Genomic DNA, 25,591 nt, shown 5'->3' with positions numbered 1-25,591 from the left:
CTTGCTGGTGGAAGGGGGCATTCCCCTAAAAGGCCTACAGGAAGGATAGGAAGCTAGAAGGCTTGCTGAAACAAGCCTTTGAAGTGGCCTCCTTGGGCCTTCAAGTGACAATGTGCAGGTCGTTCATAGCAAGAACATGCCTGAAGTGGCATCAGTAGTTGGCAACACAAGGCAGACACCATAACACCCAGACGGAAGCAGGATTGGCCTACTTGGCAATGCTATTCATGACATGTTTTTATTTGTTTTTTTGTTATATTTGTACCCCGCACTTTCCCACTCATGGCAGGCTCAATGCTACTTACACGGGGCAATGGAGGGTTAAGTGACTTGCCCAGAGTCACAAGGAACTGCCTGTGCCTGAAGTGGGAATCGAACTCAGTTCCTCAGGACCAAAGTCCACCACCCTAACCACTAGGCCACTCCTCCCGCAGTATGTCTTTTTGGCTGTCATGGCACTTCTGCAGCTCTGGTTGCGGCATTTGACAACAGAAGCAGTGTCAGTCACATCTAGTTAAACTGCCCTTTCAGGGCAAGTGGCTGTTTGGAGAAGATCTCAGGAACTGGAGGAAACTAAGCCACAGGAGTTGCAGGAGGATAATCCAAAAGCCTCTGGTTGTCTGTCTTCAGGGGCATTTCTAGACAGCAGATGGTACCAGGCTGGTAGTCAGCAATATGGTCAGAAGTCCTGCTTCCAGGTATGCCAATCTTCCTTTCATGCAAATGAGACGTCCTGTCAGTTAGCTAGAGTGCCCAATGCCTTGCAAATTCACAATGATGTGAGGCTGCTCCACTCTTTTTTTTTTTCTTTTTTTTTTTTTCTCTGATGGAAGGATGTCTCCAGGAGTCTTTGGAGAAGTGGGCCAGAATCACATCAGACCAGTGAGTTCTGGCTATTATTACAGAAGATTACCAGTTGGAGCTCGTCCGCCTGGTTGCTCCTCTCTCCTTGTCAAAAGGGAACCAAGGTGGTCAAGGTTCATGCCACCGTAGATTCCTTGCTGGCGCTCCAATCCGATGTTTCAGTTCCATCCAGTAATAGTAGGGGCAGCCTCCCTCACAAGTTGGATGGAGAAAAATCTCTGCTTGTCGGCTGCTCACACGTCTGGGTCCTGGAATGCGAAGGCGGACTTTCTCAGCAGGCACTCCTTGGACCTTGGAGAATGGGTAAATATACAGCCAGGGGTTTCAGCTGATAGTGGACTGATGGGGGTTCTCGCTTCTGGAATTGATGGCAATGAAAAGGAACGCCAAAGTGCCCAAGTTCTTCAGCCATTGGAAAGATTCCCTACTGCATCCCCGGCAAAGACTTATCTACTGTGTGTCTTCTGGCCTTGGGCCGCGTATTGAAAAGGATCACATTGCACTGGGGTCAAATAATTCGCATCCAGAATTGGCTATAGTAGGCAGACCTGAGATTGACTGTTGGACAGGGATTCTCTCCATCTTCTGCACATACATGGCCCGATGCTCATGGAGGATCCGTGCCTCTTTGGTCTTATGGCTTGGCCATCAAAAGGGATCAGTTGAGGCCAAAAACGTATTCTGGTTTGATCATTGTTACTTTGCTTCAGGCTTGGAAACGCTCTACATCCATGGTGTATGCAAGGGTGTGGAGGACATTCGAGGGCCCGATGTTCCAAGCGTGGACTTTCTCCCTTCTCTACTCAAATTGTCCAATTCTAGTGTTTCTCCAGGCAGGCCTTCAGAAAGGATTGGCTTTAGGTTCTCAAAGTTCATGTTGTGGCTTTGTCCTGTTTTAGGGGCCGACTACAGAAGTACCTCTCTTGCAGGTCACCCGGATGACTTTGCCAAGCACTACAGGGTGGACATTGCAGCATGCTCAGAAGCCAGTTTTGGGGCTTCAGTACTTGGGTGGCAGCACCTGGATCCCACCTACTCTAGGGATTGCTTTTGAATATCCCACAAGTTCTGGAATAGTGGGAAGCTACATAATGGATGCAGAAATTTGGTTTTTCCATTTTCCATCCAGAGGCGTACCTGAGGTTTGAGATGTTTAGTTGATACGAAGTAATTTGGTCAAATAACGAATTGCATGGTGCTTCCTGCATATGTTTTGTACTCTACAAGTTGTCCAGAGATGAGAGGAATCCACGTTTGCTCATCTGGTTATTGTTAGGTTAGCGAGTTGTATAAGGTCTACTGAGTTTCTCCTTACTGCTTGTCTAAGTAAATTCTGAGGAGCTGGACTGGATTTTGGCTTGGTTTTCAGTTCTCTATCTCCACCTGCTGGTGGTTGGACAGATCTATCTCACAGGTTCTGGAATGAAAAGAAAATTACTAGTTAAGACCTAATTTCTCCATGCTAAAGATCAAATCTTATCTCTGTATTTAATATTGCTAGTTGAGAATATGAAAAAGTATTCATGAACACCAGAGCCGACTGTGATGGCTTATCCTTTTTTTCTTCCCTTAAGGCTTGTATTTCAGAAGTTATGGTCTTACATAGCTATGGTATGCTGCTGCCTTGTGGAATTGATCAGTTCCATGGTACAGAATATGTGTGCTGTCCCCAGACTAAAATCAAAGATGAAGCTCTCTCCAAGGAGGAGGAAGATGAGAATGAAGATGACTATGACAGTTTTAAAAGGTGAGGCAGTTCACTTGTTGCTAGTCTTTGCACCACTATTTATAAATTCTTTTTTTTTTAATGCTTCTATTTGGAGATCATAGGATTGGTTTAGAGCAGAAATTCTGGGCTGTATGGAAAGAGGCAGTATGCACCAAGTCAGCACTTTGTACCTAAGCTTGGTGTTTGTTTCATGCAAAATCTAATTTAGACTTAATCTTTTTCCTTGCATGCTTAAATTGTAGTTAAGGGAAGTAACTTGTTTGGATCAGTCTTTTATCTGACTGTATATTGAAGTATTGCCCCACTTAGAGAAGTATTGCATCACTGGGCCTTTGGTATCCCTTAAGCTCTGGAAATTAATATGTCCTGCAGGTGTTTATTGGTGTAACAGTCTCCAGTGGGAGGATTATCAGCTAGTTGTTTTTACTTAAGACAAGCTTGTCCAGTCCTGGTTCTACCTCATTTGTGTGGAGACGCTAGTAATTTTTTTTTTTTTTTTTAAGTGAAATCTAACCTATCAGTACATGAAGTGGGGTAAATCAGGACTGGATCAGCCTGTCCTAAAATGAAGAAAAAAAAAGATGGAGTTGGGAACCCTGTTCAGTAGGCAGGAGATCATATAACCTGATCATTCGAACAGAATACTTTTCTTACAATCAGTCTTTAGATAAGAGAGTAGAAGGAGTTTAGATAAGGTTGACTAACTTGAGGAAAAATTGCATGTGTAATCAGAAAAGGTGCATGCAGCTGAGGTCAGCGAGAATACATAATATGGTAAGCAAATCCTGCTGCAGTAGGGCTTGCCAGTTTTAATCCTTGTCTGTGTAACTAGCTAGTTAACTGCCTCTTCCATTAAAGGTTTGGGAGAAGAGCCAGGCTTTCACCTGCTTCCTGAAGTAGAAAGAGAGGCGTTAGGCAAAGTCTTACTGAGAGTGTATTCCGGAATGTGGGTTCTACTCCTGAGAAGGCATGCTGATGGGTGTCACATTGTGTGATTTTCCTTTTGGGGAGAGTTTGTTTAGTGATGTTCCTTGGAAGAATCTTGGAGACCTTTAAAGGTACAGAGAAGGGAGGTCACCTTGTCAAGTCTAAACATGCATTTAACTTGTGTATAGACTATTCAAGTAGATTGAAACAGGAAGTATGTAATCTTTCTTTTCCATGGACGTAAACGTTCCTAGATTCACCTTTTCTCCATACCATGAGGTAAAACCAGGACTGGACATATATGTATTCTTTAAGGAGCTGTGTATATTTAGGTTGCAAGTAAGCACATAAATGCTAGTATTGTAGTCATTTAGGCTCGTATGTGAACACATGCATGCATGAATGGTAATCCAGCTGTGTGCTATTTTGTAAGTACATGTTGTACACATCTATTTTCAATACAGTTTACAGTTTAATAAAAACTTGATAAACCACCCCATCAAAAAGGTCTAGGCAGTTCACAATACATAATAAAAAGGAACAGAAAGGAAAGCCATAATTCAAAAACAAAGCAAAAAAACACACTCCAAGAAACATACACGGAAGTCCCCTTAGGAGTCTGCTAGAAAAACTGGAGCAAAGGAGCTTCAGTCCTAAAGCTTCCCCCCCCCCCCCCCCCCAAAAAAAAAAAACGTTTTTAATTTGATTTTTAAATTCCTATAAGATTCTCTGCCCAAATATCTAAAGGAAGCGAATTTCACCATGTGGGTGTGCACCACAAGAGGCACTTTCTTGAGTGGTAAATAAACAAGCCCTAGCTGAAGCTGGGACTGCTAGCCTGCAGGCATTAGAGGAGCACAAGGTTTGTCCTGGGATATAGGAACAAATTGCATGTGAGACTGGAAGGTGTCCCAACATAAAATGTCTTATGGGCTATTGTTAAAATATTAAATTTTACCCTATAATCTAGGGAGCCAATGGCATCGTAGGAATAAGGGGGTAACCTGTTTCCTCTTGCAGATACCCACCAGTAACTGAATCCCTGTGTTCTGTGTGTGCCTTGCACATGGCATACATAAGTGCAGTGTGGGTGGGGTGTCATATGCATAAAATTGTGAAACTCTAATTTGTGTTTCTCTGTCCATTCTGGATATAAGCATTAATGCCAGCTTTATGGCTGGTGTATCTGCTCATTTGGTTACTGCACAAACATAGAAGAAAGACAGTCCCTGCTCAAAGAGCTTACAATCTAATAGACAAAAATAAATAAAGTAATCAAATCAATTAATGTGAACGGGAAGGAAGAGAGGAGGGTAGGTGGAGGCGAGTGGTTACAAGTGGTTATGAGTCAAAAGCAATGTTAAAGAGGTGGGCTTTCAGTCTAGATTTAAAGGTGGCCAAGGATGGGGCAAGACATAGGGGCTCAGGAAGTTTATTCTAGGCGTAGGATGCAGTGAGACAGAAGGCGCGAAGTCTGGAGTTGGCAGTAGTGGAGAAGGGAACAGATAAGTAGGATTTATCCATGGAGCGGAGTGCACGGGAAGGGGTGTAGGGAAGGACGAGTGTGGAGAGATACTGGGGAGCAGCAGAGTGAGTACATCTATAGGTTAGTAGAAGAAGTTTGAACAGGATGCGAAAACGGATAGGGAGCCAGTGAAGGGTCTTGAAGAGAGGGGTAGTGTGAGTAAAGTGACCCTGGCGGAAGACGAGACGGGCAGCAGAGTTTTGAACCGACCGGAGAGGGGAGAGGTGACTAAGTGGGAGGCCAGCAAGAAGCAGATTGCAGTAGTCTAAACGAGAGGTGACAAGAGTGTGGATGAGGGTTTTGGTAGAGTGCTCGGAAAGAAAGGGGCGGATTTTACGGATGTTGTAAAGAAAGAAACGACAGGTCTTGGCAATCTGCTGGATATGAGCAGAGAAGGAGAGAGAAGAGTCAAAGATGACCCCAAGGTTTCGAGCTGAGGAGACAGGGAGAATGAGAAAGCCATCAACAGAAATAGAAAACGGGGGGAGCAGGGAGGTGGGTTTGGGGGGGGGGGGGGGAATGAGAAGCTCGGTTTTGGTCATATTTAATTTCAGGTGGCATTGAGACATCCAGACAGCAATGTCAGACAAGCATGCTGAAACTTTGGTTTGGATGCAAGGTGAGATATCAGGGGTAGAAAGGTAGATTTGGGAGTCATCAGCATAGAGATGGTAGGAAAAGCCATGGGATGAGATTAATGAACCAAGGGAAGAAGTGTAGATAGAAAAGAGGAGGGGACCAAGAACAGAACCCTGAGGTACGCCGACAGGCAAAGGGATAGAAGTAGAAGAGGATCCACCAGAGTGAACACTAAAGGTGCGGAGGGAGAGGTAGGAAGAGAACCAGGAAAGGACAGAGCCCTGGAATCCAAGTGAGGACAGGGTATCGAGAAGTATGCTGTGATCGACAGTGTCAAAAGCAGCGGAAAGATCAAGAAGAATGAGGATGGAATATTGACCTCTGGATTTAGCCAGTAATAGGTCATTGGAGACTTTAGTAAGCGCAGTTTCGGTTGAGTGGAGAGGGCGAAAACCAGATTGTAGTGGGTCAAGAATAGCATGTGAGGAGAGAAAATCAAGGCAGCGGCGGTGAACAGCACGCTCAAGTAATTTGGAGAGAAAAGGAAGGAGGGAGATGGGTCGGTAATTAGAGGGACAAGTAGGGTCGAGTGAAGGCTTCTTAAGGAGAGGTGTGACCACAGCATGTTTAAAGGCAGCAGGGACAGTCGCAGTGGAAAGTGAGAGGTTGAGAATGTGACAGATAAAAGGAATAAGAGCAGGAGAGATGGCATTAAGAAGGTGGGTGGGAATGGGATCAGAGGAACAGGTGTACATTTTGAGGAAGAAAGGAGAAGTGTAGTTTCCCCAATAGTAACTTCAGGAAAGGAGGAGAGAGAGGGGAACGGACTAGTGGAGGGAGAGGTGGTGAGGTAGAGAAAGCAAGGTTTATCTTTTGAACCTTGTGAAAGAATTCAGCAAGGGTCTGAGGAGATGATGAAGGGGGAGTTGGTTATGCCAGCTGCTGCCATAGAGCTGGTGTAAATGCACCCAACTAGAAAAGATTAGAGACAAATGTACATAAAATTGCTACTTTTTGTCTTTATAGAATTGAGCTAAGTAGGCACATTCATGGCACCTAAATATAGGCACCCTTATAAAATAACCTCATTGTTTATCTGCAGAAATGTTTGTATTCATTTACACAAATATTCTTAGGCTTAACTGAAATTATAAACTGTTGATTTGAATTGATTTAACATATTTTTTTCTGATTGGCTCTTAAGTGAGTTTCCTACAGAAGCAGATGTAGATGATTTTACCATGGCAACTGAAGATGAGGAGGAGGAGGAACAAGAGGAGGAGGATGTTGCAGAAGACCGTGATTACTATTATGACAGCTATAAGGAAGAGGATTACAATGAAGAGGTCCCAACTGAAGCCAATGACAGGACGCTGTCTGAGAAAGAAATCGTCAGTGATGTGAAAGGTAGTTGCAACTTATAAAATTCCTGGGTCTCAGTCTTTCTGGGTAGTTGCCTATTTGCGTACAAACTGTTATTGATCCTATTCGCCTGGTACATTGGATCAGTTGATCTGTGGTTGATTAGTTCAGTGGCATAAGCCCTTGTTAACATGTATTGCCAAAATGAACTCCACATGTTTGTGCCAAGCAGGATGCCATTATATGTATTACCAAATGGGTATCTGAATCCGTCTGAAATCCTTACTTTGAAAGCATTAATTTCCCAATTTAGTCTGAAAGTAAATACTAATGGAGCGTTGTGTGAAAGATAGTATGCTCTTCAGAGCATGAACATGGCTTTTTCGGTAGCACGATCAGGCATTGTGGTCAGCAAGCGCTTCATAGTGGTGCACTCACCTTGTCTTACATCTTCCCCACATCCACAGAGATGTGGATCACCTGGACAAACACAGCTTATCTAGACAGATGAACATTCTCTGTATTCCATTGATTCCCATACCTGTGCAGGGGGGAACCCCAGCCAGTCAAGTTTTTAGGATATCCACAATGAATATGCATGAGAGAGTTACAAATCAGTCGCATGAATATTCATTGTGAATATCCTAACAACCTGACTGGCTGAGGTTCTCCAGGAGAGCTATGGGAATCAGTGCTCTGCTCTATTGATTCTTAGTTCATTGAAGTCAATGGGAAATAGAGTTGTGGCTGGTATGGGAAGATGTTCTCTATTTTGTTCGATTCAGATTATGTAAGGGAGATTAAACTGAACTGCCTTTAACTTGTTCTTGGATGTTGGCCTCTTTAGATTTTTTTTAACAGTTCGGGTAAACGCATAGTTTGCTGGTGTGTGCTTTTGTTTTTAAACGAAAGGTAGGATAAAATACTTCTTATTGGTTGTTTGTGTTTGTCTTTTTAATGGTCGTTCTTCCCTTTACTTGACCTGGAAATCGGCACATACATGCTAAGCACATTGTTCTTGAAAGGGGAAAATCACCCAATGTCTTCTGTTTAACTGAATAAATATTTGCTCTAGTTCTGTCAAGCAGCAAGCGGGTGCTGGAACTAAGGATATCTGCATGTGTTTTCCTTTAAGTCTTACATTGTGGTACGTTTAAAATTGTCAAAATGGTTTGGAGCTAGGATTTGGAGATACCTGGAAAAGTACAACTCTAGATAGCAGGTTCTTTGCAAGTAGTCCTTGTATTCTGCAGGTAGATCTCTTCCTGTTGGTGGTTGGGACAGAGGTGGACATAACGGGAATGCTACTGATTGGAAATTGGGTCTTAAACCATGGAGAGTTGGTCATAGTTCTGTAAAACTTCTAGAAGTTGTCCCTGTGTTGAGCAAGATTTTATTTTCAACCTTTTAATCATCATCCACTCCCCAATATAACTTCTGTATAATGTATCTTAAGTATGCTAATGAGGTGTGTGTATGTATAGATGGTTGACAGCAAATAGTTTGAACCAAGAACAATAAAAGGATGAGACTTGACATCTAGAGACACTTTTAACTTCTGATCTGTTGTGATGCAACGTTGAAAGGATTTGGAAATTAAGTTCCTCATAGAACTGATCAAAATATATTACATTCATTGTTCTCTATGAAAAGTTATTCTAGTATTGTTGATATAAATCAAGTGCCAAAATAGCTTGAACAGCTGAAGTGGCATAGCACTTCTTGCACCAGTTTTATCCTTGATGAGAATCCTTAACAGCTTAATGGGAATATGGATGAAAATCTAAAAAAAGAATTGCAAGCTCAGCATAGAGGCAAATTTGTTTTGTGGCAAATACATTGAAGTTTATGGTTTATTAAAACTTGATATACTGCCCAAACTGATTTGCAGAAGTGCCAATGAGCTAATGAATGTTGGCTCAGTTGACAAAGTGCCAGATAGTTTTTTTAGGTCAAGAGAGACAAAAAAAGAGAATTATAATATTAATCTATTTCTAGGTTAGAATATTGAGGGGTAGTGTCTCTAAATTAGTTTTGCACATACTATAACAGGAATGAACCTCACTTTTATGTCGGGGTATGGAATATTGAACACCGTATTACCACTAGTGATTGTATATTCCATGCAAAATGCTTAACCACATGGGGGTTTATTGGGTGTTTTCTTAGTGTTACATTCTATAGGGGAGAGGGAAGAGGAAGAGCAGGAGGTTAATTACTTAGAATTAAGGCCTTGGCACTCGCTACTGCTTATAATTCTAACCCGTCTCCACACAGCTGTCTGTTCCATGGAGGCCATGACAGGTCCTTGCCGGGCTGCGATGCCCCGTTGGTACTTCGACCTCAACAAGAAAAAGTGCGTTCGCTTTATATATGGAGGCTGCGGAGGCAACAGGAACAATTTTGAGTCAGAGGACTATTGTATGGCAGTGTGTAAAAAAATGAGTAAGTTCTGCCCACCCCTGCTTCCTCTGTCCTCCACTAGCTTTTTCACAGCAAGCCAGCACTGTCTTGTCCTATGCTTAAATGTCTTCTCTTAGACAGTCCAAATGGCATTTTAGCTGTGTAGCTCACCATGTTCTGGTGTTGTCTTCCTCAGCAGTTTTCCTCTTGTGTCCATCTGTTTTCTAGATCTTCTGTACTCTATCCAAAATTGACATTTCTTAGTGTCTGCTCCAGTTCTGAACCAAATGGGTGTTATCCCTTCCTATCAGCAGGTGGAGGTGGACAACTGAATTTTGCCAGCAACATCACCAGCATGAGCAGAGGTGCTCCCTGGAACAATCTAGTATTTTTCTCTACCTTCAGCAGGTGGTAGGTTGTGCTGACTGTGCTTTTGTCTGTGGCCTGGCTCCCTGCTGTGCTGGCCATGGCCACACAGTGTGGCCGAGCCTGCTCCCAGATCAGTCTTGTAGCCATATCTGAGCTCAGAGCTTGGCTGTGTAGCTCCTAGTTGGACTTCGTAATGCCACTGTGCGAGGCTCTTGCCTGAGAGGTGTGAATCCCCATCCCCCCACTCTTCTTGCACATTTGCCCTGTTTGGGTGTATTCCCTGCAGCACATATACTCCCCCACCCAACAACAACAAAAAAAATTTCAGTTGGGCTGGCTGGCTTTCTGCTCTTTGTCAGGGGCTAATGCTATTGGAAAGTAATAAGTAGGAATTTCCCTTTGCACCCAGAGATCTGAGGACAGCACAGATGCTAGAGCCCTGGGCCAGGGCAGTCGGGCAGGCTAGCACGTGTCTGCTATGTGGCAAGTTTTGAAATGTGGCTTATTCAGTCTCTCTGGCTTCCTTTGTGAGCATTTTACATGTGCTGTTTTCTCCCCCTCCCCCCCCCCCCCCCCCCCCCCTTAGCTAAAATGGTTACATTGCTTTCACACAGTTTGTCCCAGGACAAATTGACAGAACCCCCTCTTCTCTCAAATTACTTGAAGAAAAATTCCCTGGTTATGTGATGGACTTTTTCATGTCTGTCCACCCTAAGTGACCTGAGGCGGTGGTTTTTGACTCCAGAGCCTGACCCAATTAGCTAAGCAAGCCCTGCATAGGTTCCCTTTTGAGATCTAGTCCTAGCCCTAACACTCATCCTCTTAGTGGGGGGGGGGGGGGGGAGAGGCCCTTTTTGGATTCTTGGCACTGTGGAATGGATATGGTTGTTACAGAGGGTCTAGGTGCTTTGGAGGGAGTGGAGGAGTACTCTGAGGTCCTCTTGGGCTCCCAGTCCCCTGTGGACCCTCCCTGTTGTGAGGCTGGAGAGGAACAGACCAATGGGTTCTTTTTTTTTTTTTTTTTTAATTTTTTATTTGTAAATTATGTACATTTACATTTATGCAATATAACATAAATCCAGATAACTTATTTCCTATTTTGATATATTTTTTCTGTTATCAGGAAAATTTCCAATTGTTTAGTCCACAATAATAGATCCAAGATCTAGGTAATATTTATACTCAATATAAAGAAAGAAAACATGAGCTGAAGGAGCTGTTGAAATCACAGCCGGGTATAAGCACTTGCAATCCTAAATTATGCAGCATTATTCTTTAGAGGTAATAAATTCAGTTAATTTCCCTGGATCAAAGAAAATATAATTCGTGGAATTAAAAGAAACATAACATTTACAAGGAAATCTTAATATGAAAGTCCCTCCAACTCGAAGAACTCTCTCTTTTAACAAAAGAAAATTTTTTCTTCTTTGAGTGTCTCTAGAAAGATCTGGAAAAATCTGTATTTTTGATCCGAGGAAGGGAGAATTCATGTGGCGGAAGTAATGCTTGAATATGTTATTGCGGTCAAGTTGCAGAGCAAATGTGACCAACAGTGTTGTTCTCTCTGTAATAACCTCCATGGAGTTCTCTAAAAAGTCAGCTAGATTCAAAGCGACTTGTGGTTCATTTGGTAATTCTCTCCCCCCAGTACCAGAGATGTATTGTAACCTGGTAATGGGTGGGAAACCCTCAACAGGGACTCCCAATATTTCTCTAACATATTTTTTCAACATCTCTAGGGCTGGAATGAGAGGAGATTTAGGAAAATTTAGAAAACGCAGATTATTAGACCAATGGGTTCTAGTTTCTTTGTCATGAGGTGCTGTCTCATCTCTTAGATGAGGTTGCGGGGGCTTTGGCTATGCTTAAGCTTCCCATGGGCCCCCAAAGCATTTTCTGCTCCATAAGGCCCTCATCCGCTTGATGCAGGCAGACTGGGAGTTTCTGGATGGTCCCCTTGCAATCGCTAGGGCTTTTGCTCCTCTGTGCCTTCTCTCAGGAGGTTGAGAAGTATTGGGTCTCACTGACGCCCTGGCTACAGTGGTTACACAGGTGATCGCTGTACCTGTCCAAGGAGGCTTGGCCCTCAGGGAGCTCCATGAAAAGAATCTGGAGCATCAGTTCCACCTGGCCTTTTCAGTAGGGGATCCAGCTTCGGGCTGCTATTTATGGCGGTTAGGTAGCTCCGTGCTGTGTTGGTTTATTGTTTGAGTTTGCTGTACTGCTTCTCATGAACCCAAATCTAAACGGTTTACGTTGCTATAAAAACAAAAATAAAAAGGAATGCCAAAAAATATAGGAAAGTCCAGTCAAACAAATTTACAAACAGTTACTCATTCAAAATTCAATTTGGATTAAATAAACCACAGCTTACAAGGAGTAGTCCATTAAAAGCTGATATTGTCATAAACTGAGTTTTTCCTTCCCTCATTGCAGGAAAAACCAGCTGGAATGGACATTAGTCCAAAGGTAACTTGAAAGAAATAGGTTTTCAGTGATGCTCAAAATGAAGAATAGGAATCAAGTCACAAGTGTTGAAGTGAGTTCTAGAGGGCAGGAGCAAGAAAGGAGTTTACCTGGTCATCTGTTTGGTTCTTTTTTTCCTTTTTGTTTTTTCTGTCAAGCCTTTGAGGGGTGTGGTAAAATGAGCCTATTAGTGAGTAAACAAAAGGGTATGGGAGGGTGTGTGAGGAATGATCAAAGTAGTCAAATAGGAAAGTGTGTTAGAGTATTTTGTGCATTAGTACTAGAAGTTTGTACTTTGTGATACTCGATGGGAAGCCAGTAATGATCATAACATTTTGCGTGACAAATTATACGGGCAGCAGTATTTTGAAGTGTTTGGAGATGCTTCAAATTAGCTTTAGTATTACCTGCATAGACAAGAGTTGCAATAATCGTAACGAGAATTGATGCATGCGTAGAACAAAGAGCAGAGTGAAGCTAAGCCTACCAAGCTGTGAATAGATTCTGAGATGGTGGAGAAAATAGAAACCAATTTTTATGACCTGAGAGATCTGAGGTGTAAAAGAGTGCCAAATTAAGAATTATCCCAGAGTATCTGACAGAAGTGACAGGAGTAACCTCTCTATCAAAAACCATGGGCATTACAGAAGGAACAGAAGCGGAAGCAGTGATCCAGCTGTCTACTATTTTATCAGGATTGAGAACTAGATGATGCTTATCCATCCAGATTGCAACTTCCCACAAACAATCCTGACGGGGACGCAGATTGATACATTGAATCAGCATAATGAACTAAAAGGAAATCATCAGAATATGAGTAGGTGATAATGCTGAAGGTCTGAATAAATAGTGCCAATGGACTAACAAACAGATTGAAAAGAGAAGGCGAAAGAACCGAGCCCAGGGGAACGTCACAAAAATTGTGTGAGAAGTTGAAGTAGATGTAGATTGAACTGTGAAGGAACAAAATTCTAGGAAAGAAGTAAACCATTTAAGAATTTTTCCTGAAATTCCCAAGGAGAACAGATGTTGAAGGAGGGAGAGTATGATCAATAAGATCGAAAGCAGCTGAGAGATCTAAAGACACCAATAGTGCAATTCTACCCTGCTCCAGATTACTATGAAGTTTGCCAAGGAGTGCAGTAATAATGACTGTTTCAGTGCTGTAGCCAGTCCTGAAACCTGATGGGTATGTTAAAGCGTTTGTTGACTCAGTGTAAGATTGTAGTCCTTCAGCAACTCCAGACTCAAGAATCTTTGACAAGAAAGGTATATTAGAGATAGGATGGTAATTATTTGGTGGTTGTGGATCTAGACTAGACTTTTTAAAAATGGGTTTAATAAGAGCATGTTTGAGTAATAGAACTATACCCAAGGTCAGACTATGAGGTATAAGGGAATGAAGGAGAGTGGCACTTGAGTCATTCTGTGTCGAGTGGACCAATTTTAAAGGTCGTCCCCACTTCACCATCTCAGATTTTGATGAAATTTGGTACATAGTTTCTTTATGATAAAAAACTAAGCTCTGCAAACTTTTAGTTCAAAAGACTAAAAATTGGAGGTTCTAGGGGACCTCAAGTAAAGGGTTGCAAAATGTTGCCTGAGCAAAAATGACATTTTGGGCCAACTTCCAGAAGCTGTAAAACTGGAAGGTTTAGTAGTACAAGGGGGATATTTGGAGAACCTGCACTACTTTTAGGGCTTAATGAACTGGCAAAACCCCATGTTCCTAGTCCTCTTACGTTTTGAATGGTTTAGGCTCAAACTTTGCCAAAAAAATGGCAAAAATCAATTTACAGCGATGTTGAGGCTGCTGTAGTTTCTAAACTAGTTGGCCTTTCAGGTTGATTTTTGGTAGGTGTACTAAATGCACGGCTGTTATGAGGCATTCCAATTTGCAGCACTTTCCTTCAAGTGGTTGAAAAATTATAAGCGTTCAAATTTGGTATAAAAAGCATTTTTGCCCATTTTGGGCTATCTTTGATGCCCTTGATCTCCAGTGGGACAGCTTCAATATTCTTTCTTTTAGCACCAAACCTAAGGAGGGCTGTCTCAGCCAGAGTGATAGAAAGGCATCAAGGACGCAAAAAGTCATATTAAGATGAGATAGCTTGAAAAGAGGCTTGGGAGATGGGATGTTGAATGCTGACCATGACACTGAGTTGGCCAAAGGAGGAGATGTACAAAATAAAAGAGCAGAAGGGGGACAGAATTGGACAGTAGCGAGAATGTAGCCTGAAGTCTCTTAATTTTGGAGGTGAAATAAAAGGCCAAGATTTTTAGAAGCGATATAAACCGTTGGAAGATCAACAGATGGAGGGGAAAAGCTGCTTAGTGGAGTTCCTGCATCTTGAATATGCTTAGAAAAGTAAATTTTCTTAGCTGTGCAGATCTCAGTAATATTCTGTCGGAGTCCTCGAAGATTTCTCGCCTGGGTTCTGGGACGGCCTTTTTGCGTGGACGTTCTATATAGTATGGTATGGCTTTCCCGCGCAGTGTTGCCATTATGGCTTCACCACTGGGTGTGGATGCGGCTTCCAAGAAGCTTTTGAGGCAGCTGCCCTTAGGGGGGGCACTTTTTCTTTGGTAGCATGGAACATTGGTATTATTTGGGGTTCTGCCAGGTACTTGTGACCTCGATTGGCCACTGTTGGAAACAGGATACTGGGCCAGATGGACTATTGGTCTGACCCAGTATGGCTATTCTTATGTTCTTATGATGACTTGGCCAAGTTGTACATAAGTATTGCCATACTGAGAAAGACCAAAGGTCCATCAAGCCCAGCATCCTGTTTCCAACAGCAGCCAATTCAGGTCACAAATACCTGGCAAGATCCCCAAAAAGTACAAGTTGGTGAAAGATATGGGGGAGTCATGGATCTCCATCTCCCTGAGCTATGCAAGACTGTGCAGCAATCCTTGATCTCAAGGGGGGCGAGCTACTTAAGGCCCACTTGGGGAGCAGAGTAGGTCTTTTGAGCAGGGGTCCTTTCAAGACCCCAAGCGAGCTAGTCCCTCAGGCAGGACCGCAGCCTCTCGGCCTAACCAATGAGGATGCAGGAATTTCAGCTGCTCTTGGAAGGAAAGTGGTCAGAGTGCTATCGGACAACGCCATGGCGGTGGCATGTATCAACAAGCAGGGCAGGGCATATCCTTGTGCATGGTACCATCCTTTCTTCTGAAGGTGGTGGTGTCTATTCCATGTGAAACAGGAGGTTTGTTTGCCTTCCATGGTGATGCAGAGATTGTGGTCAGAGGTTTCAGAAGCTGGGATGAACGAGTTTAGTCTATCAGGCTACCTTTTTGTATTTTTTCCATGGCCATCAGAAGGGCCAGGTGGCCTCGAAGTGGATTAAGATGGCTATTGAGTCTGCTTACATTGGCAAGAATCGTCCAGTGCCTTAGGGACTCAAAACCCACTCTACTAGGGCTTGTTTTGCTTCCTGGGCAGAGGCCCAGGTGGTATCCCCTGAGATTTGCAGAGTGGCTACTTAGTCATTGCTTCATTGATTTGCTAAGCACTACAGATTGGACCTGCTAGCCAGATTCTGCTTGTGCTTTGGCAGAGCTGTCATTCAGGGGGCCTTGTCTTTCCCCTGCCCAATAAATCTGCTTTGGTAAATCCCATTGGTTCAGAACAGTAGAGCTGATAAGAAAGAGAAACTGTCTTACCTGATAATTTTATTCTCTTTAATCAGCGACACTTCTGAAGTCCTGCCCTTAAAAGACCTTAGCCCGGGGTTCCTGAGTGTGCTCTGCTTTCTTCTCACTGCTTAAAAAAAAAAATCATTTTGTGATTGGCAGCCGTACAGATTCCTGTGATATGGCTATATCCTGGTTTATGCAGGGTATTGAGTGTCTCTGTGGTGTTTTACTCGCTTGATTATAATTGCAGCTGCAGTGGTTGATGGGGATTTAGATGCGTTACAAAGGGATCTTCTGCTTGGGCAGATGCATACTGGATTATTCCAGGGAGCATCTTAACTTATGCTGGTGATGTCACTGGTAAAATTCAATTTTCTGTACTTCCTCCTGCTGGTAGAAAGGGATAACATCCATTGATTCAGAACAGTGTTGCTGACTAAAAAGAAAATTATCAGGTAAGACACACTTTCTTCTTTTCCTCTCTGTGTTCACTTTTTAATCTGTCCTTTTACTTGGACACCATCTTACACAGTAACTCTTGTTGTGCGGTGGGAATTGCTGGTGCTTGAAGCTGCATTTTCCAATTATCTGGGTCAAAATTGAGTTTGTCTTGATACTTTACTAGCTAAACTGGTTGAAACTGCTTATTTGCCTAATCTGTATTTCTTTTTTTTTGATTTTATAGAAGTCTTTATTGAACATTGCAAAAGCAATACAATAATCACTCAATGCACGACTCAATACAATTGTACAGTATCCAACAAGCTTTACATGAGTGTGTAACAGTAATACCATCCAATCAATGACAATGTTAGAATAAACACCAATTCTACTCCAAGTTTTTTTAATTTTTTAAACTTATAACTTCCCTTATTCTACTCCCCCTACCCCCTCCCCCCTCACCTTCCCGAATGCTCTGTCATCATACTGATTAGTCTGAACAATTTTTTAGAAAGGGTTCCCACACCCTTTCCCATGCAGGCAATGTTTTAGCTCTCTGGGCAGTCAATCTCTCCATTTCACATATGTAGCGCACCTTAGTGTTCCACCTCACCATTGAGGGTACTAAAGGTGACTTCCAGTGTTGTGCTAAATTCAAACGGGCTGCATGCAGAGATCCTCTCAACAGAAGCCACTGATCTGAGGTGAGACCTATTGGTCGCTGCCCAAATAAGAAGGTTAGAGGATGCCACCTCACAGATTTACCTACCCACTTCTGAGTACGTGCTTGTATCCCCTTCCAGTAAGCCTTTGCTTTGGGACAAGACCACCAAATGTGCCCCATTGTCCCCTCTCCCCCACAGTTTCTCCAACATTCCTTAGGCACTTTAGCATACATGTGGTGCAATCGAACCGGGGTCAGATACCATCTATACATTACTTTAATAGCGTTCTCTTGCATATTCACTGCTCGAGCTGATTTCAAAATCTTTTTCTCCAGTGTGACCCAGTCCGCCTCCGGTAATGTGAAATGTAGTTCTTGCTCCCACCTCCTCCTATGTTGTACATATGGTCTGGCAGTAGCCATCAAGTGTGCGTATAAGAAGGATATCAGCCCTCGTTCGATCTTAGAGTCTACACATATTTCCTCCAGTGGGTGCGTATCCCGCTTCAGACTACTTTTGTATGCCTGTGCTGTCAAAAAGTGTTGTACTTGTGTGTAAGCATAGTGATCCGTTTCCCTGAGCCCAAAATCGTCCACCAGCTGTACAAAAGGCACTATTTTCTCCTCTTGATGCATCTGTCCCAGCAAATCCAGTCCCTGATCTGCCCATCTCCTGAAGGTGTTGTTTCCTATACCTGGCTCAAACATTGGGTTTTCTGCTATGGGAGCTAAGCCCGATACCGGTGGTCGACGTTCTATGAACATAAGATCCCAGTAATAGAACGTGGCCTGTACTGTGGGCGGGAACATGTCAACTCTTCCCCTATATTTCTGAGGTAGCCACATTAAATGGGCTAATTTCCGTGATCCCACTAAATCCTGTTCAATGTCAATCCACAATTTATAACTATCTTTCCTAAACCAGTCCACCGCCGCTCTGGTCTGTGCTGCACAATAGTACCAGAACAGATTTGGCACACCCAGTCCCCCCAGCCTTCTACTTTTGTAAAGAAGAGCCCGTGATAACCTTGGTCTTTTCTGATTCCAAATAAAGCGGATCAACCTATCTTGGAGACCAGAAAAAAAGGCTCGGGGTATTTGTAATGGAAGAACCTGAAATAAATATAAAAGACGGGGCAAGATGTTCATCTTAATCGCCGCGATCCTCCCGAACCACGACAATCCCATATTAGCCCATCTGTCTAAGTCTGTTTGCACCTCCCTCTTCAGAGCTGGGTAATTAGCTTCAAAAAGGCCTGATAGGTCATTCGTAATCCTGACTCCTAAGTAACATATTGCCTTCTTCTCCCATTTAAATGCAAAAGATGTCTTCAATGTCTCCATCAATCCCCGTGGGACCCCCACAGCCAAGCCCATAGACTTGCTGGCATTCAATTTGTAACCCGAGACCCGTGTATAGTCCCTTATTTCTTTCATTAAGTTAGGCAAGGAGACCAGTGGGTTGGTAAGTGACAGCAGCACATCGTCTGCGAATAGCGCAATTTTATACTCCTGCCCTCTTACCTGCACTCCAGTAATATCGTTATTCTCACGTATAGCTGCTGCCAGAGGTTCCATCGCCAGGGCGAACAGTAATGGAGACAGCGGACACCCCTGTCTAGTTCCGCGCCCCAAAGCGAATGTCACTGAATTCCCCCCGTTTACTCGCACACAAGCCCTCGGCAAGGAGTATAAGGCCTGGATCCAGGCTCTAAAATGCTGTCCAATTCCCACTCTATGCAGGACCCTATCCAAATACCCCCAGTGCACCCGGTCAAACGCCTTCTCTGCATCCAGACCGAGTAGCACTGCGGGCCTTGCTTTTTTCTGCGTTGTGTATATAAGGTCTATTGTGCGGCGTATATTATCCATGGCCTGTCTCTTGGCTATGAATCCCACTTGGTCCGGATGGATCAAACTGGGGAGCACCCTCCCCAGACGGTTAGCCAGCACCTTGGCCAGGATTTTGACATCCGTATTCAAGATCGAAATGGGTCTATATGAGGCACATTCAATATGATCCTTGCCTGGTTTTGGTATTACCGCCACCCATGCTTCCATCATAGACCTGGGGAACGGTGCCCCCTCCCTGACAGCATTGATTATCATCGTCAGGTAAGGCGCCAATTCCGTCACGTATGCCTTAAAGAACTCATTCGTGAAGCCATCTAATCCCGGCACCTTCCCCCTTGGTAATGCTTTGACTACTTCTATCACCTCCTTTACCGCTACTGGGTCCTCCAACTCTCTCCTTTGTGTATCAGAGAGAGCCGCTAGCCCCCTAGCCTGTAAGTATCCCTCTATTTCCCCCGTCTGTACTGTGGCATCCTCTCTATAGAGGTTCTCGTAGTATTGGGCAAAGCAATCCCTTATCTGTGCTGATTTGTGCGTTATGCCCCCCCCTGCATCTCTAATTCTTAAAATATGTCGATCTGCTCTCAGCTGTCTCAATTTGTTAGCTAGCAGTCGTCCAGGTTTGTCAGTGCAAGCGTAGTGAACCTGTTTCATCCTTGCACTCACAAACTTCAAACTATCCTCATGTAGCCCCGCTATTTCCAATCTCACCTCCTGTAATTTTCGATAATCAGCTACTGAACCTGAAATTTTGTACTTATCTTCCAGTGTAGCCAGTCTATCCATGCACCGTACCAGCCTCTGGCGATGTACCTTGGCATTCTGACTGGCACACTTAATGAAATGTCCTCTTGAGACTGCCTTGAATGCATCCCACACGGTACCCAATGTAGGCCCCGAGTCCAGATTGATATCAAAGTACTCTCTAAGTAAGGGGATAAAACTAGCTACTGTTTCAGGATCCTGCAGCAAGTTGTTGTTAAATGTCCATCTTTTATCTCGCTCCTCCTCCTTCAGGGAAGGAACAGCAAGCCAGACCGGGGCATGGTCCGATATTGTGATATGACCCATCTCAGATTCTTCCCCCCCTTCCGATAACGTTTTGTCAAGAAAAATGTAATCCAATCTGGAGTAAGTGTGATGCACTTGGGAAAAAAAAGTAAAGTCTCTCCCTCTAGGATTCCTCAAGCGCCACCCATCGTACAGCCCCATCCCCTCAACAAGGTTATTTAATGCTCTAGCAATTCTACAGTCTATCTGGGAAGGAGGAGTCGATCTATCCAGGCCAGGCTTCATGGTCGCGTTAAAATCCCCGGCCACTATCAGCTTCCCTCTGGCAAAGGCCTGCAGCTCCTTCTGAAGGTGCCGGAAAAAACGCTCCTGTCTTTCATTGGGCGCGTATACGCTAACCAGCGTATACTCCTCCTGTTCCAACCTAATATGTAAAAACAGGAATCTGCCCTCCCTATCTCTTCTAGTGTGTAAGATCTGGACTGTAGTATTTTTGTGGAACATTATGGCTACCCCTCTTTTTTTTACTCCTAGGGCATCTGAAGCACACACCACCTGTGGATAGCATTTAGAGTACAATAGTTTCTCATGCTTTTTTAAAAGGTGTGTTTCTTGTAAAAACACCACTTGTGGTTGCGCGAGACGCAGTTCACGCCAAAGGGCGTGCCGTTTATAAGGAGAATTTAAGCCCTTTATATTATAAGTGAAAAATTTATAGCCCATCATTTAACAATTCTGTTCTGTCAGCATGTTCTAAGAAAGGTGTATACCCAACCCCCCCTCCCCAGCCTCCCCTCTGACATTCTTCCTCCCTCCCTCCCCCCCCCTTTAACATCCACTCACCAGACAATACCCTCTGGCATTGCATGGGTAACCAGAGGAAAGCGGCCGCGAAGGCCAACGCCCCACCCAGTTCCGTCCCCCTCCTTCACACGTGCCCCCCATTCAATTATACAGCATTTGAACACCTCCTCCTCCTCCCTACCAGCTCACCTCATATTAAACAACTTTCATTCTCACGCATTCACTCTTCCGTTCAACCTCAAGTTAAACCTTGTGAACAGTCCACTCTTAACCAAAGTCCTCTTTGTGCTTTCAAGTCTGAAGTCTCGCTGTCTTCTCATTCACCGGAACTCTCTTCCACTTTTGCATGCGTGCTTTTGTTGTCCCCGCCATCTCCGTGGGCACCGTCTCCGACTTTGTCAACCCAGCCTCATGTAGGCTTTTCCAGGCATCTGTCACCTTCCTTATCCTGCACTGTTGCCCCTTGATCGCAAAGCAGATAGCAAATGGAAAGGCCCATCTGTAAGCGATCTTTTCTTTGTTCAGTACCTCAGTCACTGGTCGCATAGCCCTTCTCTGCATCAGTGTAAACACCGAAAGGTCTTGAAATACTGAGATCCTGGCTTCATTGTATTCCAGGGTTGAAAGCTGCCGGGCTTTTTGCCACAGCATCTCCTTAAATGTATAAGAGGTGAATCTCACAAGTATGTCTCTGGGTCTATTTTCAAGTCTCTGGCCCTGCACTCTGTGTGCTCTGTCCATGGCTGCTGCACTAGGGTCCCAGGCCTCACCCATAATTTTTTCACATAGGTTCCTCACCAGCAGTTGGATATCTTCCATATCTCCGCTTTCGGGGACTCCCCGGAACCTCAAATTGTGTCTTCTTCCTCTGTTCTCAAGGTCATCCATTTTATATTTAAGTTCATCATATTGTTCTTGCTGCTTTAGAATGCGTGAGTTCATCAAGCTGTGCTGCTCTTCCTGTTCATCAAGCCTTTCCTCTATGGTCTCTACTCTGCCACCCAGCTCCCTAAGGTCCAGGCTTATAGCGTCGACGTGTTCCAGTATTTCAACTCGGGAGGCCTTTATTTCCTCTCTAATCGCGTCCAGGCATTTCGCCAAATCCGCTGGGGAATGCTCCCTTCTAGCCGCGGGACTCGGCGCCACGTGTTTAGCCGGCGCTTCCGAGTCCGCCATGCCAGGTGAAGCTGGGCGCGAGAGATTCTTCCCGGCTTGTTTCTTCGGCGGTTTTTCGCTTACCCGCTGTGCCGCCGCCGCGGTTTTGCTCATTTTGTGGAGCTCGATTTATACCTCGTCCCCAAATGTGGTGCTGGTCTATTTTTTTTTTGCGAATGGCGCTTTTGGTGCTGCTTAACGTTGGGGGAGTGCGGGAGCTAACAGGCTAGGCAGCCATTCACCTCCGTGACGTCACTTCCTCCTAATCTGTATTTCTTTTAACTGTGTATTTAATTTTGATGTTAAGGTGGTATGGTTTGATGCATGTTACTATGATCTGTAAGTGTGGTATGAAAGAAAAGGTGTGTTTATAGTCATTTTATTTGTGGTTTTTCTGTTAGGTTACATTCCAATGTAAATAGCTCGGGGAGCTTTTTTCTTTCTATTTAACTGGACAAACGGTTGCTTTTTTGAAATGAAAACTTCTTCTTTGCTGGTGTTAGATATGCAGTTTTGTTTTTGGGTGCCCCCCCCCCCCCCCCCCCCCCCCCAAAAAAAAAAAAAAAATAATAATAATAATCTGTGCATATTCACTAGCAGCAGCAGACCCAGTTGCAAGAATTTCAGGGCCCTTTATATTCTATGATGCTGTGTGATCTGATTTGCTAAGGTTATTTCTTTCCAGTATCAGTATCCCATATAGCAAAAAATGTCCGGAAATACACATGACAGCACGGCTTTGATGGAGTAGTTGGGTCTGTGAAACAGCAGAAGTCTATTGAGCTGGGATTCCTGGAACTGTGCTATTTGGGAACAAAATACAGTAGAGCCCTACCATTTACACCTGGAGTAAGAGCATGGCTGAAATCGGAACCTAAATGCATCTCTGGAGCTCCAGGCAATCTGCTTTTAGAAGGTCCCTGCTGTTAGAATGACAGCAGGTAAAGCCTGTGCTTTTATATTTAGAATATTCAGTTTAATTCTGTTGCATTTGCCTTAGATCCAGACATCTAAGTAGAGTCTCTGTGGCTGTTGTCCCACTAGTTAAGGCCAGTTATACCTCTTGAGTACCTATACAAGGTTTCAAACCCAAACCTGGAAGCAACATCTAATTAGTCTGGTTTTGAGCTTATCACTTATGAATATGTGTGTGAGAATATTTGCATGCATTAGGTGTCAAATCTATGCAGATTTATCATATTTATTGTGGCTATCCTGAAAACCAGTCTACTTAAGTGTCTTGGGGACTGGGTTGGAAAACACTGTCCTGTGTGATAGAAGGCCCCAACTTGGAATACCATCTGGTGGAAACAGCAGAGTTACCAGCGGGGCTGCAAGCTACTGAAACAAGCTCATTCTGTTCCTTTTGTGAAGTTCTCGGGCTCTTTTCTTAGAGCTAATGGCTCTGTCTGTTCTCTCTTTGCCTGTAACATGAATGGCAGGAAACACCAATGTTTCTTTCAAAGGCATGCCACCCTGAATAAAGAACACAAACTATAGAAGTGGGATATTTTTATCCCTCTTGATAGTAGTAGCTGCTTTTTTGGAGTTACAAGCTAGCACTGATCTGATCTTCTCAGATCCTTTTGTCTTTCCCCATTCCCTTTTGTCCTTCCCCATTTCCTGACTCATCAGCCTTTCAGATCTCTCTGGTGTTGATTCCTACCTATTTCTGGGCTGTAGTAAGATGATTCTGAATCTTTGTGCTATGGTGGAAGCTTTCATGAACAAAACTTCCATGGTAGGAAATGAGAAGGCTCTCTTCTAAGAGAGAAACTATTCTGATTGTGGTGCTAGGTTCTCCAGGCTTCAGAGGCAAGGTTCTTTGTGTCTCTCTTATGAAGCTCTACAGAAGTAATTTCTGACTGAACATAAAGAACGGGGGGGGGGGGGGGGGGGGGGGGGAGGATCTTGAAGGTTAACAGGACGGTTCTAGGATCGTCTTAATTGGATAGATGTAAGCCATATTGAACCAAAACTTGTTTTTGGATAATTGAGATATAAAAATGTATGAGTAAATAAATATTTGGCAGCACTTAACTTAGTGTTGCTGGATATCGCAGGTAGCACTGAACTCAAAGCTGGCTATTGGGGGCATTTCGGGGGCAGCCACTTAAGTGGGTTAAATGGTCAGTATTCTCAATGGAGAAGGGTAGATAGTGGGGTTCCCCAAGGGTCTGTGCTGGGACTGCTGCTTTTTAACATATTTATAAATGATCTAGAGATGGGAGTAACTAGTAAAGTAATTAAATTTGATGACGACACAAAGTTAAATCGCGAGAAGATTGTGAAAAATTACAAGAGGACCTTACGAGACTGGGAGCCTGGGCGTCTAAATGGCAGATGACGTTTAATGTGAGCAAGTGCAAACTGATGAATGTAGGAAAGAGTAACTTGAATTATAGCTATGTAATGCAAGGTTCCACGTTTGGAGTCACCAACCAAGAAAGGGATCTTGGCGTTGATGTTGAAACCCTTTGCTCAGTGTGCTGTGGCGGCTAAGAAAGCAAATAGAATGTTAGGTATTATGAAAGGAATGGAAAACAAAAGTGAGGATGTTATAATGCTTTTGTATCAGTCCATGGTGCGACCGCACCTTGAATATTGTGTTCAGTTCTAATACTACTACTACTTAACATTTCTAAAGCACTACTAGGGTTAGGCAGCGCTGTACAATTTAACATAGAAGGACAGTCCCTGCTCAAAGAGCTTACAATCTAAAAGACAAGTGAACAGTCAGTCCGATAGGGGCAGTCAAATTGGGGCAGTCTAGATTTCCTGAAAGGTAAGAGTTGGGTGCCGAAAGCAGCATTGAAGAGGTGGGCTTTAAGCAAAGACTTGAAGATGGGCAGGGAGGGGGCTTGGCGTAAGGGCTCAGGAAGTTTGTTCCAAGCATAGGGTGAGGCGAGGCACAATGAGCGGAGACTGGAGTTGGCGGTGGTGGAGAAGGGTACTGAGAGGAAGGATTTGTCCTGTGAACGGAGGTTTCGGGCGGGAACGTAAGGAGAGATGAGGGTAGAGAGGTAGTGAGGGGCAGCAGACTGAGTGCATTTGTAGGTAAGAAGGAGAAGCTTGAACTGAATGCGGTATCTGATCGGAAGCCAGTGAAGTGACCTGAGGAGAGGGGTGATATGAGTATATCGGTTCTGGTCACTGCATCTCAAAAAAAATATAGTGGAATTAGAAAAGGTACAGAGAAGGGCTACGAAAATGAGAAGGGGGATGGGACAACTTCTCTATGAGAAAAGGCTGAAGCGTCTAGGCCTCTTCAGCTTGGAGAAAAGATGGGTTTAATTTTGGAAGGCATGGCAGCAATTAAAACTATTCATTAATTAACTTTCGAAAAACACTAAAAACGTATCTCTTTAACAAGACTTACCATAATAATCAATAATAAGAACTCCAATGCCTCACTACTTACTTGATAGTTTGACTTTTCTGATTTACTGAATTGATTATAATTATTATGTTACACTCATTTCTTTGTATGCAATCTAATTGTATATTTACTCTTGATTGGCGCCTGCCAAGATGTAATATTGTAAGCCACATTGAGTCTGCAAATAGGTGGGAAAATGTGGGATACAAATGCAATAAATAAATTTGTGTGAACAGTATGACATAGCAGTTAGACTCAGGTGCTGCATTGTCTCCAGGTCATTGAACAGAGATGGAATTCAGAAAGACCCTTTTCCCTGATGATATGGGGTATCTTTCCATCTCAGGAGCTTTTCTTCTGAGAAAACAAACTGGGGCAGGAGCAAGAGGGAACTTGGGAGAATTCTTTGAATTC

At 43.7% G+C, this 25,591-nt stretch overlaps 1 protein-coding gene across 4 annotated transcripts in view; it reads left to right on the top strand.

Moving 5' to 3' along the window:
* APLP2 (amyloid beta precursor like protein 2) overlaps positions 1-25,591 on the top strand; it is a 133,580-nt gene that overhangs the window by 71,309 nt on the left and 36,680 nt on the right. For 2 of the 4 annotated variants that reach the window (XM_030221605.1, XM_030221604.1), the window contains exons 5-7: positions 2,439-2,611; positions 6,829-7,031; positions 9,264-9,431. In XM_030221605.1, coding sequence (XP_030077465.1) covers positions 2,439-2,611; positions 6,829-7,031; positions 9,264-9,431 — 544 coding nt within the window. The remainder of the gene's footprint in view (positions 1-2,438; positions 2,612-6,828; positions 7,032-9,263; positions 9,432-25,591) is intronic. The other 2 variants (XM_030221607.1, XM_030221606.1) reach the window with 1 other exon arrangement.

Source organism: Microcaecilia unicolor, chromosome 12 (assembly GCF_901765095.1).
Source record: "Microcaecilia unicolor chromosome 12, aMicUni1.1, whole genome shotgun sequence".
In the NCBI taxonomy this organism is placed as follows: domain Eukaryota; kingdom Metazoa; phylum Chordata; class Amphibia; order Gymnophiona; family Siphonopidae; genus Microcaecilia; species Microcaecilia unicolor.
This window is presented reverse-complemented; position numbering and strand designations above follow the sequence as displayed.